The following is a 16102-nucleotide window of genomic DNA, read 5'->3' as shown; positions in this document are numbered from 1 at the left end:
CCTGCATACTCATTTTCTGTGACTAATGCATGAGGACACCCAGATCCCTCTGTTACATGAATTACATGCAAGTTTTTAAACAATATACATGTATTAATTGTTTAAAATAGAAGGGTAACAGAAAATTTGCATTAATTTTGGTTTTATTTCTCAATCTTTTTGTTCTATAACAGTTTAAATAAGAAGGGGAAACACCTTAGAGAAGTTTCTGAGCTTGTGAGTGCAATACACTGAATTTTACACAGATCAAATTGCAGCATCTAAAGATAGCAATTTATTAAAATTAAATTCCTCATCTGAAATCAATATCAGAATTGAAACATTTCCAAGCTAATACCCTAAGTGATAATGAAAACTTTAATTCATTTTGATATAGGGGCCTAATGGTGAGATTCTTTCTTTAATGAAAGAAATAAAGATCTTGCACTTAATAGCTCCTTTCTTAACCTCAGAAATTGCAAAAAAGAACCAGAAAGGTGTCAAATTAAATGAAATAAATGACCAGATAATCTATTTTCAGTGACGCTGTTTGAGAGGCAAATGTCTGCCAAGACATCAGGAGAAATCCCTTACTTTTCTTCAGATAATGCAGTGGAATCTTGTACATCCCTCTGAAAAGGCAGATGGGGCTTTGGTTTAATGTTTCATCTGAAAGATGACTGCATACTTTCTCAGGACTGTACTGAAATGTCAACCAAGATTATGCACTCAATGGTCTGCAGTGCAGTTTGAAATTTCAAACTCAGAGGACAAAGTGCTACCATTGAGCCAAGATGAAAATACTTCTTTAAAAATAAGGATACTTTGATATCAAAACAAATAAGGCAAAACACTGACCATCAACACTGGTAATCTCTGTACCCCTGCTTGTAGCAAGTTTTGCAGCACATTGTGTCAGAAGAATATTTTTATCTTCCTGCAGAAGTGACGGTGCAATATTCTGAATTGTGTGCAGGCTTGCCTCAGTCAAAGGGAAAAATCTGGAAACATAAATTCAAAATATTGAACAAAAATTGTAGCATACAATTGTCAGGAGATAACCACAGACCCACTTATATTGGAGAAGGAACTTGTAGGTCTCTCAAGCAAGTATGGAAAAGTGCATCACAGTTTGATAACTAAGACCAGGATTCACTTCTGCACCAATGTTCCAACACCCCACACTTCTGCCTCCACTTGCACCTCCGTCACTGTTACACCATGACCAAGTTCCTAAATTAGGATTCATGCTCTATACACAGCGGGTTCTTGGCCAGGAAGGAGTCCACATACTTCTTGGCCACAATGTCCTAGTCATGTTGAAGTGGGACCAGAAGCAGCCAGGCAATTAAAGGGGTGGATGCACCCCAAAGATTGGAATAATTCCATCCTCTCAGCTGGGTCCAGATTGGAGGGAGAAAGGACCGCCATTAGGCACTCTCCCGTCATTTCAAAGTCAGATTGTTACTAATGCTTTCTAGGGCCTATGATCAACAACTTCCTCATGATAGCTCCAGGAAGTGGCAAGACGTGCAGGATGAGCAGAAAATACATTGTGAATCTGTGCCGTCGGGGTTATAGAGTCATCAGGAGGCCGCCTTTTGGCTCATCAGGTCAATCCCAGCGCCTCATGAAGCAATCCAACCAGTCCCAAACCTAGCCCTGCAACTTTGCTTCCTCAAGTCTCATCTAATTTTCTTTTTGAAATAATTTATTATCTCCGCTTCCGCCACCCTCATAAGCAGCAATTTCTGGCTCAGCGCTCAAAATAAATTTTTTTGAAATTACCCTTCTATATCTTGTCCATTTGTCTAAGAAATATATTCTATAATAACAAAGAGTAGAGAAAAAGGGCCCGAGTTGATATTGTTTTATATTAATTTAACTTAAAGGGGGAAGACATGGCAGGAGAGCTCCAGTCTGTGGTTTACTCTTCTTGCTCCATGTGGGAGAACAGTTCCCAAGACCAGCATGTGCGCAGGGAGTGTCTCCAGCTGCAACTCCTCCAAGACTGAGTTTCAGAGCTGGAGCGGCATCTGGGGCACTATGGAGCATCCGTGAGGCGGAGAGTATCATGGATTGCACGTATAGAGAAGCGGTCACACCGTCGGCTCAGACTCCGCAGGCAGATAGGATGACCACTAGGAGAGGAAGAGGACTGGGGAGCCCTTGCTAATGTGGTTGGGGCGGGTTTAAACTAATATGATGGGGGATTAGGGGTGGGAATCTATGTAAGGATTGTGCAGGGGGAAATCAAGAACAAGAAGACAAGACAGCAAGGGAATAAGAAAAGTCATTGGCAAAGGAATCAAGGGCCAGAATCAGATAAGGACACAGTACAAAATAGTAGGAACGGAACAACGAACGTTAAAAAGACTAGCCTTAAGGTTTAGTATCTAAACGCGCGGAGCATTCAAAATAAAATGGATGAATTAGTTGCGCAAGGTAGATGTAAAGGGGTATGACATAGTTGGGATGAAGGAGACATGGCTCCAAGGTGACCAAGGATGGGAACTAAACACTGAAGGCTCTTCAGATTTTTTAGAAGGACATACAGAAAGGAAAAGGTGCTGGAGGTGCATTGTTGATTGAAGAAGATATTGTTATAATATTGACGAAAGATATTAGCACAAGCAATGTGGAATCTGTATGGGTCGAGTTAAGAAACACCAAAGAGCAAAAAACAGGGGTGGTAATAGCAGGCCTCTATGCTCACAATTTTCTCAGTTCTTCAGTGTGATGCCTCCCAAATCATAATAGGAACATGGACGGGAAGCCAGGCCCAAGTGTTTAGCGCTCAAACAGAAGTAATTAAAATCAATAGCAATACATGAGTATGACAATAATAGCATACTGGAAATCCAGGGAATATTTACTGGAACCAGGTGATACAATTAGAAGTGTTAAGAATTGGGGAAAAATAAGATGACAACATTAAATTGGGATAAAATCAAATAAAAAGGAGAATTGATAAGGGCAGTTGTCTGAAAGGGGGTTTGAAATGTAAATGAGCACATAGTCCAGGGACAGACGCTTTTTTCTCTCCCTACAGATGCTGCTAGACCTGCTGAGATTTTCCAGCATTTTCTTTTTGGTTTCAGATTCCAGCATCCGCAGTAATTTGCTTTTATTGATTCATTTGACTGCTCCATTGCAAAAGTGAATTTGTGTGCAGGATGAAGCCCATTAAGGTATGTAAGGAAATCCTTGCATGCAGCTGCGGATTCAAATATAGCAAATTTGTCATCTACCATCAGGAGGTTAGGTGTCATTCCATCAAAGCCATGTTTTTTATGGAAAGCGACAAATCTGTTGAGTGCAAGATGACAAACTTTGACAGCATTTCTCTTTTTCCAGCAATACAGGAGACCTGTACTACGAATTGACAATTTCTTGATACGGCCAAATCCTTACCTCTCCACTGTAATGTACAGTCGTTGTAGGTCGCAACCGCCGTCCACTTTTGTTTGGGTGATAAACTGAGATGCAGTTAAAGCCCAGAGTAATCCACTCTGTAATGATCTATTTGAAAGAATTAAGAAAAAAAGTATTTAATGTCAGGTCAGGCTGTCAAGGAATTTGGAGGAAAGGCAGATATACTAAGGTAACTGAATGGTGGAACAGGGGCTAAGGGCTGAATGGCCCCTTCCTGTTCCTCTTTACAAAAAAATTAAGAGAATATCCCTCCAATAACATACAGTTTTAACTTTCTCTACTGGTTAAATATATTTGAGAGTTAAAGTGTGCCTGACAAGAGGTCATTTATCAGCAAATGGGTTTACTACGATTTTATGTCGATGCCACGAATTTCACACAGGATCATCTAAAGTATAATTACTACGCTTTATAAGGCCAATTCTCGTTATTGCTTCTATTTCAATTTTCATTTTTGAAAATATATTTTTTTTAAATATAAATTTAAAATATCCAATTCATTGCATGGCCAATCCATCTATCCTCTACATCTTTGGGTTGTAGGGACGAAACCCACGCAAACACGTGGAGAATATGCAAACTCCACATTGACAGTGACCCAGAGCTGGGATCGAACGTGGGACCTCGCCGCCATGAGACAGCAGTGCTAACCACTGTGCCATTATGCTGCCTCTCATTTTTGAAAATCTAATCAATGTTAACACATTGAAATTTTTTTTGTCTTAACCAGAAATATTCAACACTAGCTTTCAAACAAAATTAAATAAGTCCCCAAAGGAGAAAATAATTTCTAGGATAAGGGAAAGATGTGGGGTGGTGAGAGTAACTGTATTGTTCTTTCAAAGAGTCACGTAGACTGGATGGGCCAAATAGCTTCTAACTGTGCTGTACCATTCTGTGATTCTTCTCGATATGTTATCGGTGTAAAGTAGGAACTAACGTAATTCTAAATTCTGCATCCTGTTCAGTGACCAGATTATAGTCAGCACCCCCACCAAAGCTCATTAAGAACATAACTGTTTTGATTAATCCATTACAAAAGGAGAATTTGAGAATGGAGAGGGGAAAGAGATATTTTATACCAATGTTCCAGTTCCCTTCAGTTCCTGTTTCCACTTTCTCAAGACACTGTATAAGCAATAATAACGGATTGAATGGGATCTTTGAGATCAATCAGACATTGAGACATAGGATATGTGCAAGAGATAGGATTGCTCGACTCAGTTAAGCAGTGTCTGAAAGAAAATGTTCAGGATCATTTTCTTTGTTACATGCTGATCATGATCTACGATTCACATTATATACCCCTTACTGGATGGAGTGTTGCAAAATTAAACAGTCGTTTATTACATAAATTACTGTTCAACTTGCACCGTACAGTACTTATTTTTAAACAATGACATGCAAAATTTACAACAGAAGTCAAGATTATTTTAATCTTCTAGCCACGCAATCTCTTTGGCGAAGAAGGAGAAAAGCAGCAACAGCATGGGATCCCCATCACTTTCAAGTTCCCGAGTAAATCACACCCCATCTGATGTGGGCAAATGACTGAAGTACCTTTATTGCCGATGGATCAAAATCCTGGTATTCTCTATCACCATTGCTGCTGTACATCATCACAAAGACAGGGACAGTTTAAGGAGAAAACTCACCATCCCCTTCTCAGGGTATCTCAGGATGGGTGATGTTGCCATAGTTAAATATAGGCAAAAAAAAGGAAAAGGCTCCACAGGAAACAAATATTTCCACGGGCAAAGGGGCTAAATTTCCAATGAATCCACAGCCGCTCAAATTGAAGAATTCTGACAAGTTGCAAGTACAGTGTCAGCGATGGTGGTAGAATTGGTGCACTGTAGCTGTAATAGGATAACAGCAGCACATTTTTCAAAAGAGGGTCCATGGTGCTCTTGTACAGCATCACTCAACTCTTCCAGTTCACGGAATGTTGATGTCACTGGCTCGGCCAACGTTTATTGACATCCATAATTACCTTTGGGAAGGTGGTAGTGAGCAGTCTTCTTGAACCGCTGCAGTCCATATGGTGTAGGTACACCCACAGTGCTGTTAGGAAGGGAGGTCCAGGAATTTGACCTGGCGACAGTGAAGGAATAGCAATATAATTCCTAGTCAGGAGGATGTGTTACTTGGAGGGATAATTGCAGGTGATGGTGTCCCCATGCATCTGCTGCCATGTTCTTCTAGGTGGTCTAGACCACATTTGGAAGATGCTGTCAAAAAGTGGAATCAATCCCTTGAAATATTTTGCATTTTTAAGGTCTTTACTAGGTCCCTAAAGTAACTACGCCTGCTTTCATTAATATGCATAATGGTTAGAAAATCCTTGATTAGCTAGGTTACTGCCCCATGAATACCCTCTTTCCAAATTTATTTGCATGAATTGCAATGCAATATTGGATTCGACAGCCCTTGACATCAAGGCAGCATTTGACCAAGTGGAGCATCAAGGAGCCCAAGAAAAACTGAAGTCAATGGGAATTGGGGAAACTCTCTGTTGGTTGGAGTCATACCGAGCACAAAGGAAGATGGCTGCGGTAGTTGGAGGTCAATCATCTCAGTCCCAGGACATCACTGCAAAGTTCCTCAGGGTAGTATCCTAGGCCCAACCATTTTCAGCTGCTTCATTAATGACCTTCCCTCCATTATAAGGTCACAAGTGGGATGTTCACTAATGATTGCACAATGTTCAGCACCATTCATGACTCCTGATACCAAAGCAGTCCATGTCCAAATGCAGCAAGACCTGAACAAGAGCAGCTCAGAGGCTGGGAATTTAGTAGGGGGTAACTGACCTCCCGACTCCCAAAAGCCCACCTACCATCTACAAGTCAGGAGTGTGATGGATTACTCTCCCCAGAGTGCAGCTCCAACAACACTCAAGAAGCCTGACACCATCCAGGAAAAGCAGGATTACTTGATTGACACCCCATCTATAAACATTCACTCCCTCCACTATGCACAGTGGTTTCAATGTGTACCATCTACAAGGTGCACTGTAGGAACTCACCAAGGCTCCATATACAGCGCCTTCCAAATGCATTATCACGACCATCTAGAAGGTCAAGTACAGCAGGCACATGGGAACACCACCACTTGGAAATGCCCCTCGAAGTCATTCATCATCCTGCCGTGGAAATATATTGTTGTTCGTTCACCGAGTCAAAATCCTGAAACTCCCTCCCATGTGGGTTCACTACAAGGATTGCAGCAATTCAAGAAGCAACTCACCAGCAACTTCTCAAGGACAATTAGGAATGGGCAATAAATGCTGCCTTAGCTAGATCCCATGAATGAATAAAAAAATAAACCGTCGTAATACAATGCAATGAGTTCAGAGTTAATATATGCTCAGTCACAGAATGAGTTTGCTTACCTGCTGAAGAGAGTTTCACACAGTGTGCTGCAAGCTTTCCTCAGTCTCTCTTGTGTAATATTGAATTGAAGTAGCAGCTCATAGTACTTAGAAATAGTAGGACAAAAGTCTTGCATTTCTTCACACCACTGCAAAGAGTACAACATCTCTGCAGCAACTAGTAAAAACAAAAAGTAAGAGTTTCCAGAATATCTGTGGAAATGAAATAAAACACTGGAATCTTTTCAATTTCAACACAACATTATGGTGCCACATTTTTAAAATTGCAAACCAAATCAGATTGGCTTCACAATTCTAAAAATGGGTAAGCTAATCAATCTATCTGATTGTGCCCTCCAGCATGAAACACATATAGATAGTGAATGGAAATTAATTTTAACATATTATTTTCCACCCCACCCGATAGGAACGTATCAGTTACTGATATAAAGGGTGAAGAGAGGAGAAACTGATGACTGAAGCATTGGATGAGGTGAGTGAGCTATCAAGGTCTCATGAAGAGTCTTGCATCAGTACTTTGAAAATAAAAAAGCCAGAAAATAAGGTCATTTAGGTCGTGTGCACTAGATGTTGGACGCATGTGAGTAGGAGGGAAAAAGGTTGGTTGCAAAATCCCACAGAAATCATTATTAATCCTTAAAATCTATTGTGATGGCCATTGGAAATTCAAGAAAACATGCTCAACACCTGAGGTATGATACACAAGAGATAACATTATGACATTACTTTAACAAACCTGGCACGTACTCATTTTCAAGCCTCACTACAAAAACACCGTTATGGAATTCAATCTTTGCTCCAATGTTTAAATGACTCTCTTATTAATAGAAAAACCATTCACCTTATGGAAGCAGACAGGAAAGCAATGACAAACAAATGAAACATAACATAATAGTGCAGAAGAGTTACACAATGGAATGATGTAATGCAGTGTTAAAGGGACATGGCTGAGAAGGTTACCATGGAATCTGCTAACTTCATATTATTCATCCTTGTCTGTTACATTTTCTGGTTCCCATAAGTTAGAAATAATCACACTTTAGCTCAAGTTGCTGGAGCTTCATCTAGTGTATTTCTTTCAGTTCTCCACGTGGCTGGCGGACTGATATATTGGATACATTGTTACTCGGTAGTTGACTACAGGGCCGCAGTGACACCTCGGGATGTATATTTACATAACAAGTAGTTCCTAGCTCTTTACGAATGATTTTCATAGAATTTACAGTGCAGGAGGCCATTCGGCCCATCGAGTCTGCCCCGGCTCTTGGAAAGAGCACCCTACCCAAGGTTAACACCTTCACCCTATCCCCATAACCCACTAACCCCACCCAACACGAAGGGCAATTTTGGACACTAAGCGCAATTTATCATGGCCAATCCACCTAACCTGCACATCTTTGGACTGTGGGAGAAAACTGGAGCACCCAGAGGAAACCCACGCACACACGGGGAGGATGTGCAGACTCCGCACAGACAGTGACCCAAGCCGGAGTCGAACCTGGGACCCTGGAGCTGTGAAGCGATTGTGCTATCCACAATGCTACCGTGCTGTCTATATAACAATGATATAACAATGTTGAAGCAAAGAAATGAACAAACGCAATGGGAAAAGAGCAGAATATACAATTCGCTACGCAAAAAACATTTTAACACAAGAAACAGAAGCAGGACTACACCATGTGGCTCCGTTGAGCCTGCTCCGCCATTCAATACAATATTTTTTAAAAGAAATTTAGAGTACCCAATTCTTTTTTTCCAATTAAGGAGCAATTTAGCATGGCCAATCGACCAACCCGGCACATCATTTTGGGTTGGGATGAGACCCACGGAGACACAGGGAGAATGTGCAAACTTCACACGGGTAGTGACGTGGGGCCAGGATCGAACCCGGGTCCTCGGCGCGGTGAGACAGCACTGCTAACCACTGAGCCACTGTGCTGCCCCATTCAATACAATTATGGTTGATCTTGGGCTTCAACTCGAATTTGTTGCCACTCCCCATATACTTTAATTTCCTGAGACACTAAACATCTGTCCACCCCTGCCTTAAATGAATTCAATGATTGAACATCCATAATTCTGAGATAGAGAATTCCAGAAATTCACAATCTTTTACGTGAAGTTATTCCTCCTCCTCTCTGTCCGAAATGATCAGCCCATTATCCCGAGGCTATGACCCCATGTTTTCGTTTCCTCGGCCAGCAGAAAACAAGTTCTCAACATCAATCTTATCTATCCCCTTTATAATTTTGTAGGTTTCAATTAAATTGCGTCTGATTCTTCTAAATTCGTCCAAAAGTCAGAGAGTATAAGCCCAGTTTACTCAGTCTCACATCTTGGCATATCCTCCTCATCCCAGGGACCAATTTAGTGAACCTTCGCTGGTAATCTTAAAACATTGGAAAACCTTCTTTAAAAAAATGAATTATTGATTGATTGACTTATTCATTGTCACATAAATGATGTCACATAATGACATAAACGAAGTAGTGAAAAGTATTTTTCTGTGACCATGGGAACGTACACAGTACGTACATAGACGAAAATAATAATCGACAGAGTACATTGACAAAGTGATTAATTGAAGTAATTTGATTTTGTTAAAAGTAATTAAGAGCTAATTAAGAGCTTGGTGACTGGTTAGCAATTTTACTGATATATCATTAAAATTGATATTAACTTCCAAGAGTTGGATGATTTACTTCTTCCAACAGGGCAAGTAGATTTTATATCCTGTGGTTAGGTCACTATGTCAATTATTGTGAAAAAGCTTCTATAGAACATAGAACATTACAGCGCAGTAGAGGCCCTTCGGCCCTCGATGTTGCACTGTCCTGTGAAACCCCTCTAAAGTCCCTCTACACTATTCCCTTATCGTCCATATGCCTATCCAATGACCATTTGAAAGCGTTTAGTGTTGGCGAGTCCACTACTGTTGTAGGCAGAGTATTCCACACCCTTACTACTCTCTGAGTAAAGAACCTACCTCTGACATCTGTCCTATATCTACCACCCCTCAATTTAAAGCTATGTCCCCTCGTGCTGGACATCACCATCCGAAGAAAAAGGTTCTCGATGTCCACCCTATCTAATCCTCTGATCATCTTGTATGCCTCAATTAAGTCCCCTCTTAACCTTCTTCTCTCTAACGAAAACAGCCTCAAGTCCTTCAGCCTTTCCTCATATGATCTTCCCTCCATACCAGGCAACATTCTTGTAAATCTCCTCTGTACCCTTTCCAATGCTTCCACATCCTTCCTATAATGTGGCGACCAGAACTGCACACAATACTCCAAATGCGGCTGCACCAGAGTTTTGTACAACTGCAACATGACCTCATGGCTCCGAAACTCAATTCCTCTACCAATAAAAGCTAACACACCGTACGCCTTCTTAACAACCCTCTCAACCTGGGTGGCAACTTTCAGGGATCTATGGACATGGACACCGAGATCTCTCTGCTTGTCCACACTACCAAGAATCTTACCATTAGCCCAGTACTCTGTCTTCCTGTTATTCCTTCCAAAATGAATCACCTCACACTTTTCTGCATTAAACTCCATTTGCCACCTATCAGCCCAGCTCTGCAGCTTATCTATGTCCCTCTGTAACTTGTAACATCCTTCTGCACTGTCCACAACTCCACCGACTTTAGTGTCATCTGCAAATTTACTCACCCATCCTTCTACGTCCTCCTCCAGGTCATTTATAAAAATGACAAACAGCAACGGCCCCAAAACAGATCCTTGTGGCACACCACTAGTAACTGGACACCAGTCAGAGCATTTCCCATCAACCACCACTCTTTGTCTTCTATCAGCTAGCCAATTTCTGATCCAAACTGCTAAATCACCCTGAATACCATGCCTCTATATTTTCTGCAATAGCCTACCGTGGGGAACCTTATCAAACGCTTTACTTAAATCCATATACACCACATCAACTGCTTTACCCTCATCCACCTGTTTGGTCACCTTCTCGAAGAACTCAATGAGGTTTGTGAGGCACGACCTACCCTTCACAAAACCATGTTGACTATCTCTAATCAAATTATTCCTTTCCAGATGATTATACATCCTATCTCTTATAAACCTTTCCAAGACTTTTCCCACAACAGAAGTAAGGCTCACTGGTCTATAGTTACCGGGGTTATCTCTACTCCCCTTCTTGTACAAGGGGACAACATTTTCTATCCTCCAGTCCTCTGGCACTATTCCTGTAGACAAAGATGACTTAAAGATCAAAGCCAAAGGCCCAGCAATCTCCTCCCTAGCTTCCCAGAGAATCCTAGCATAAATCCCATCCGGCCCAGGGGACTTATCTATTTTCACACTTTCCAGAATCGCTAACACCTCCTCCTTATGAACCTCAAGCCCTTCTAGTCTAGTAGCCTGTATCTCAGTATTCTCCTCGACAACTTTGTCTTTTTCCTGTGTGAATACTGACAAAAAATACTCATTTAGCACCTCTCCTATCTCCTCGGACTCTATGCACAACTTCCCACTACTGTCCTTGACTGGCCCTACTCTTACTTTAGTCATTCTTTTATTCCTGACGTACCTATAGAAAGCTTTAGGGTTATCCTTGATCCTACCTGCCAAAGACTTCTCATGTCCTCGCTTGGCTCTTCTTAGCTCTCTCTTTAGAGCCTTCCTAGCTAACTTATAACTCTCAAGCGACCCAACTGAATCATCACGTCTCATCTTCACATAAGCCTCCTTCTTCCTCTTGACAAGTGTTTCAACTGCTTCAGTAACCCATGGTTCCCTCACTCGACCACTTCCTCCCTGCCTAACAGGTACATACTTATCAAGGACACGCAGTAGCTGTTCCTTGAACATGCTCCACTTTTCCATTGTGTCCATCCCCTGCAGTTTTCCTCTCCAGGCGATGCATCCTAAGTCTTGCCTCATCGCATCATAATTGCTTTTCCCCCAGCAATAACTCTTGCCCTGCGGTTTATACCTATCCCTTTCCATCGCTAAAGTAAACGTAATCGAATTGTGGTCACTATCACCAAAATGCTCACCTACCTCCAAATCTAACACCTGTCCTGGTTCATTACCCAGTACCAAATCCAATACGGCCTCGCCTCTTGTTGGCCTATCTACATACTGCATCAGGAAACCCTCCTGCAGACATTGGACAAAAACGGATCCATCTAAAGTACTCGAACTATAGTGTTTCCAGTCAATATTTGGAAAGTTAAAGTCCCCCATAACAACTACCCTGTTATTTTCGCTCCTATCCAGAATCATCTTTGCAATCCTTTCCTCTACATCTCTGGAACTTTTCGGAGGCCTATAGAAAAGCCCTAACAGGGTGACCTTTCCTGTTTCTTAACTCAGCCCATACTACCTCAGTATTCGAGTCCTCATCAAATGTCCTCTCAGCCACCGTAATACTGTCCTTGAGTAACAATGCCACCCCTCCCCCTCTCTTACCACCTTCCCTGAGCTTACTGAAATATCTAAACCCCGGCACCTGCAACAACCATTCTATGTCCTGTAATAACAGTTATTTTATTAACATTAGCCATCATTGTGAGAACTAAAACTGTGGTGGTAACTTTAGCCATCTGACACATCTGCTCAAAAGCAATGGAGAAAAAGAGGCAAACGTTCACTGGATTTTCAATGATCCAAAGGTATTGGAGCTCCTCAATCTTCTTCTTGGGCAGGCTCTCAGCATCAAGGATGATTTGCTTCTACTCTGAAACGTCCAATCCTGAATCTGCAGACTCTGCCTCAGGTTTGGCAGGCGGAACGTGATGAGGTGGGTGGGTCCCGCTGTGGATTCTGGGCTCTCCTTCCACTGCTTCATTTGCCATTTTGGAGCTTGGAGTAGAGCACTTGTTTTGGGAGTCTGTCAGACATGTAGGATTGTGGATAGCACAATCGCTTCACAGCTCCAGGGTCCCAGGTTCGATTCTGGCTTGGGTCACTGTCTGTGCGGAGTCTGCACATCCTCCCCGTGTGTGTGTGGGTTTCCTCCGGGTGCTCCGGTTTCCTCCCACAGTCCAAAGATGTGCAGGTTCGGTGGATTGGCCATGATAAATTGCCCTTAGTGTCCAAAATTGCCCTTAGTGTTGGGTGGGGTTACTGGGTTATGGGGATAGGGTGGAGGTGTTGACCTTGGGTAGGGTGCTCTTTCCAAGAGCCGGTGCAGACTCGATGGGCCGAATGGCCTCCTTCTGCAATGTAAATTCTATGATTCTATGTGGGCAATGTGGCCCGCCAATCTGGTCGAGCGCGAGCAGTGTCTCGATACTGGGAATATTGGCCTGAGAGATGGTATGTCTATCCTGCCAACAAATTTGCAGGATTTTGCGGAGGCAGCGTTGGTGATATCTCTTCGAGGATCTGAGGTGTCTGCTGTACATTGTCCACGTTTCTGATGCATATAGGAGAGCGGTGATCATGCCTGCTCTGTAGACCATGAACTTTGTTTGAGGTCTCGATCTTCAATACTTCCAAGGCATCCGAAGACAGCACTGGCGCATTGGAGTCAATGTCAGATTTTATCGGCAATGTCTGCTTGCACCAAGAGGAGGCTCCCGAGGTATGGGAAATGATCCACATTGTCCAAGGGTTTATCATGGATCTTGATCGTTAAGTTATTTGTGGCAACAGCAGGCTGATAGAGAACCTTTGTGATGTTTAGTCCGAGCCCCATTCTCTCAAATGCCTCGGTGAATACGTCAACAATGATTTGTAGCTCGGCCTCTGAATGTATGCACTCACAGGCATCCTCTGCGAATGGCAACTCGATGACAGAGGTTGGGATGGTCTTTGTTCTGGCCTGGTTGAACAGTTTGTTCGGTAGGGTAGCTCCAGGGTGATGGGGTGTAGTATTGCTGCGAGGAAGATGGAGAAGTGCATTGGTGCATGACACAGCCTGTTTGACCCCAGTTTGCAGACGTATTAGGTCTGTGGTAGTTCTGTTGGTGAGGATCGCAGCTTGCATGTCATCGTGGTGCAGGCAGCAGAAAATGGTAAATTTCTGCAGGCAACCGTATTTGAGAAAGACGATCCACAGTCCCTCATGGTTGACCGCGTTGAAGGCCTTTGTGAGATCGAAGATACCCATGTACAGAGGTTGATGCTGCTCCCTGCATTTTCCTGGATTTGTCATGCGCTGAAGATCATGTCCATTGTGCCTCTTGATGGGCGGAAGCTGCACTGAGACTCGGCCAGGAGCTCTTCAGATACTGGGAGGAGGCAGTTGAGGAACATTCCCGTGATGACCTTTCCCATGGCGGAGAGCAGGTAAATCCCTCTGTAATTTCGGCAGTTGGACCGGTCTCCTTTCTTGAAGACGGTCTTGAGATCGTCCGGCATGCTCTCTTCCTTCCAGACAAGGATGACGAGGTTATGGATTCTTGTCAAGAGTGCATCCCCGCTGCATTTTAATACTTCTGCAGGGATTCCACCTGCTCCTGAGTTCTTGTTGTTCTTCAGCTGTCGGATGGCGTTTTCAACCCATGGCGAGCTGGGGTTGTGGTAAGATGTGCTGATCGAGTGTTCAGCAATGGTGTCGAGGGCTCTTGTGTCAAAGGCTGCATCTTGGTTGAGGAAGTCCTCAAAGTTCTCTCCCCAGCGGGCTCTCTGCCATTGATGAGCGTCTCTCCATTTTGGGCTCGAGTGGGGTGGGCCCCAGGGGACTCGGACCGTGGATGGTTTTGTTTGTGCTAAAGCTGTGTACATAGTGGTTGCGGACGAGTTGCTGAATCTCCAGTGCTCTTTCCACCCACCATCTGTTCTTAGGTTGCGGATTCTTTGTTGCACCTTGGCCTTCAGTTGCCTGTCAGCTCGTTTCGTCTCACTCAAGTTTGATGGATCTGTCAATTCAGAAACGTCTTGTGCTTGTAGTCAAGGAGATCCTGGATCTCTTGATCATTCTCGTCAAATCAGTCTTGGTGTTTCCTGGGTGTATGCGCGAGCGTCTCCTTACAGGTTCTGACCAAGATGGCTTTTAAGGCGGACCAGACGCTGTGAGCATTCTGCACCTCTGGCTTGTTGGTTGTGCTTGTAGCGGTGATGTTGCCATGAGGTCTTTTGCTTGTCCCTCTGGCGGAACAGCGTTTTTGTGAATATCAGGTCATGTTCTTTTGTCAGGTGGAGGACTCCGTTGACGCTCCTTTTCCCCATGCCTAACATGCTTTTCCAAAGGCTTGCGTCTTCCCAACTCGAACGTTGAAGGTATATCCGACAGCTTAATCTTTAAGTTGACCATCTCCTGCCAGTCATGTCTCGCCCAGGGCAGCAATGTCAATTTGTGGCATCCAAGATCCCAGGATATGATGGTGGTGCGACGTTCAGGGGTTGTCCATGAGGGTCCTGATGTTCCAGGTCTCGAAATTCATCTGGATGAGTGGAAGATGCATCCGTGTGGATTTTTTTAGCATGGGGTGGTAGTTTCACACCAACCACCACACGTTCCAGCAGAACGTGGTCTTGGCCCAGTGACAGGGAAATGCGAGATGACTGGAGACCTCCTACCGGCTCCTCAATATAAGTTTATTCAGCAAATAGGTGAAGTCATAAAGACCAGGAGGTTAAGGTTAGAAACTCAGTCTGTGCTGAAATAGTGGATCTAGATTGTGTTAGGAGTACTGTCTCAATATCACTGAGTTAAGGAAGTGCAATGGTTTGCTCCTGTAATTGCCACTCTATGAAAGCTGTGTTCAGCTGTAATTATGGAATAGTCTGCGAGCAATTAAAGTTGATGTTCACATATGAATAATAACCAAGTGATCAAGATGCCAGAGGATGACCATACTTGTGAAAACCCAGCGTGGAATTAAAATAATATAAATTTGATCCGAGTAAGATGATCAGTCTCCAGCTGTGAGAAACTGGTAGAATGCATAAAGCCAAAGGGAACGTGGTTAATATCAAAAGGCACGGTGGCGCAGTGGTTAGCACTGCTGCCTCTCAGCACCGAGGACCCGGGTTTGACCCCGGCCATGGGACACTGTTCGTGTAGTTTCACAACCCAAAGATGTGCAGGGTAGGGGGACTGGTCACACTAAATTGTCCCTTAATTGGAAAGAAAAATAATTGGATACTCTAAATTTTAAACAAAGTATCAAAAGGAGCAATTGGGACATAGTATTTACATTTTAATTTATTTTATTGTATTTTGATTTAATTTATGGCATAAATTTAGCTTTTCATGCTAGGAGGTGTTGTTTATTTGGGGATTTAGCTGTCGTGACTTGAATGAGAAATAGGTTAATAAACTAGTTAAAAGGATGTGTCACTGACTTCACCGCCTCTGGACATTTTCCCT

General features: G+C 43.0%; 1 protein-coding gene across 1 annotated transcript in view; it reads right to left on the bottom strand.

Annotated features, from left to right (window-relative positions):
• ltn1 (listerin E3 ubiquitin protein ligase 1) overlaps nt 1-16102 on the bottom strand; it is a 224374-nt gene that overhangs the window by 85104 nt on the left and 123168 nt on the right. The window contains 3 exon segments of the mRNA XM_038802375.1: nt 838-980; nt 3394-3501; nt 6809-6965. Of these exon segments, the coding sequence (XP_038658303.1) occupies nt 838-980; nt 3394-3501; nt 6809-6965 (408 nt within the window).

Source organism: Scyliorhinus canicula, chromosome 7 (genome assembly GCF_902713615.1).
Source record: "Scyliorhinus canicula chromosome 7, sScyCan1.1, whole genome shotgun sequence".
NCBI lineage: Eukaryota > Metazoa > Chordata > Chondrichthyes > Carcharhiniformes > Scyliorhinidae > Scyliorhinus > Scyliorhinus canicula.
This window is presented reverse-complemented; position numbering and strand designations above follow the sequence as displayed.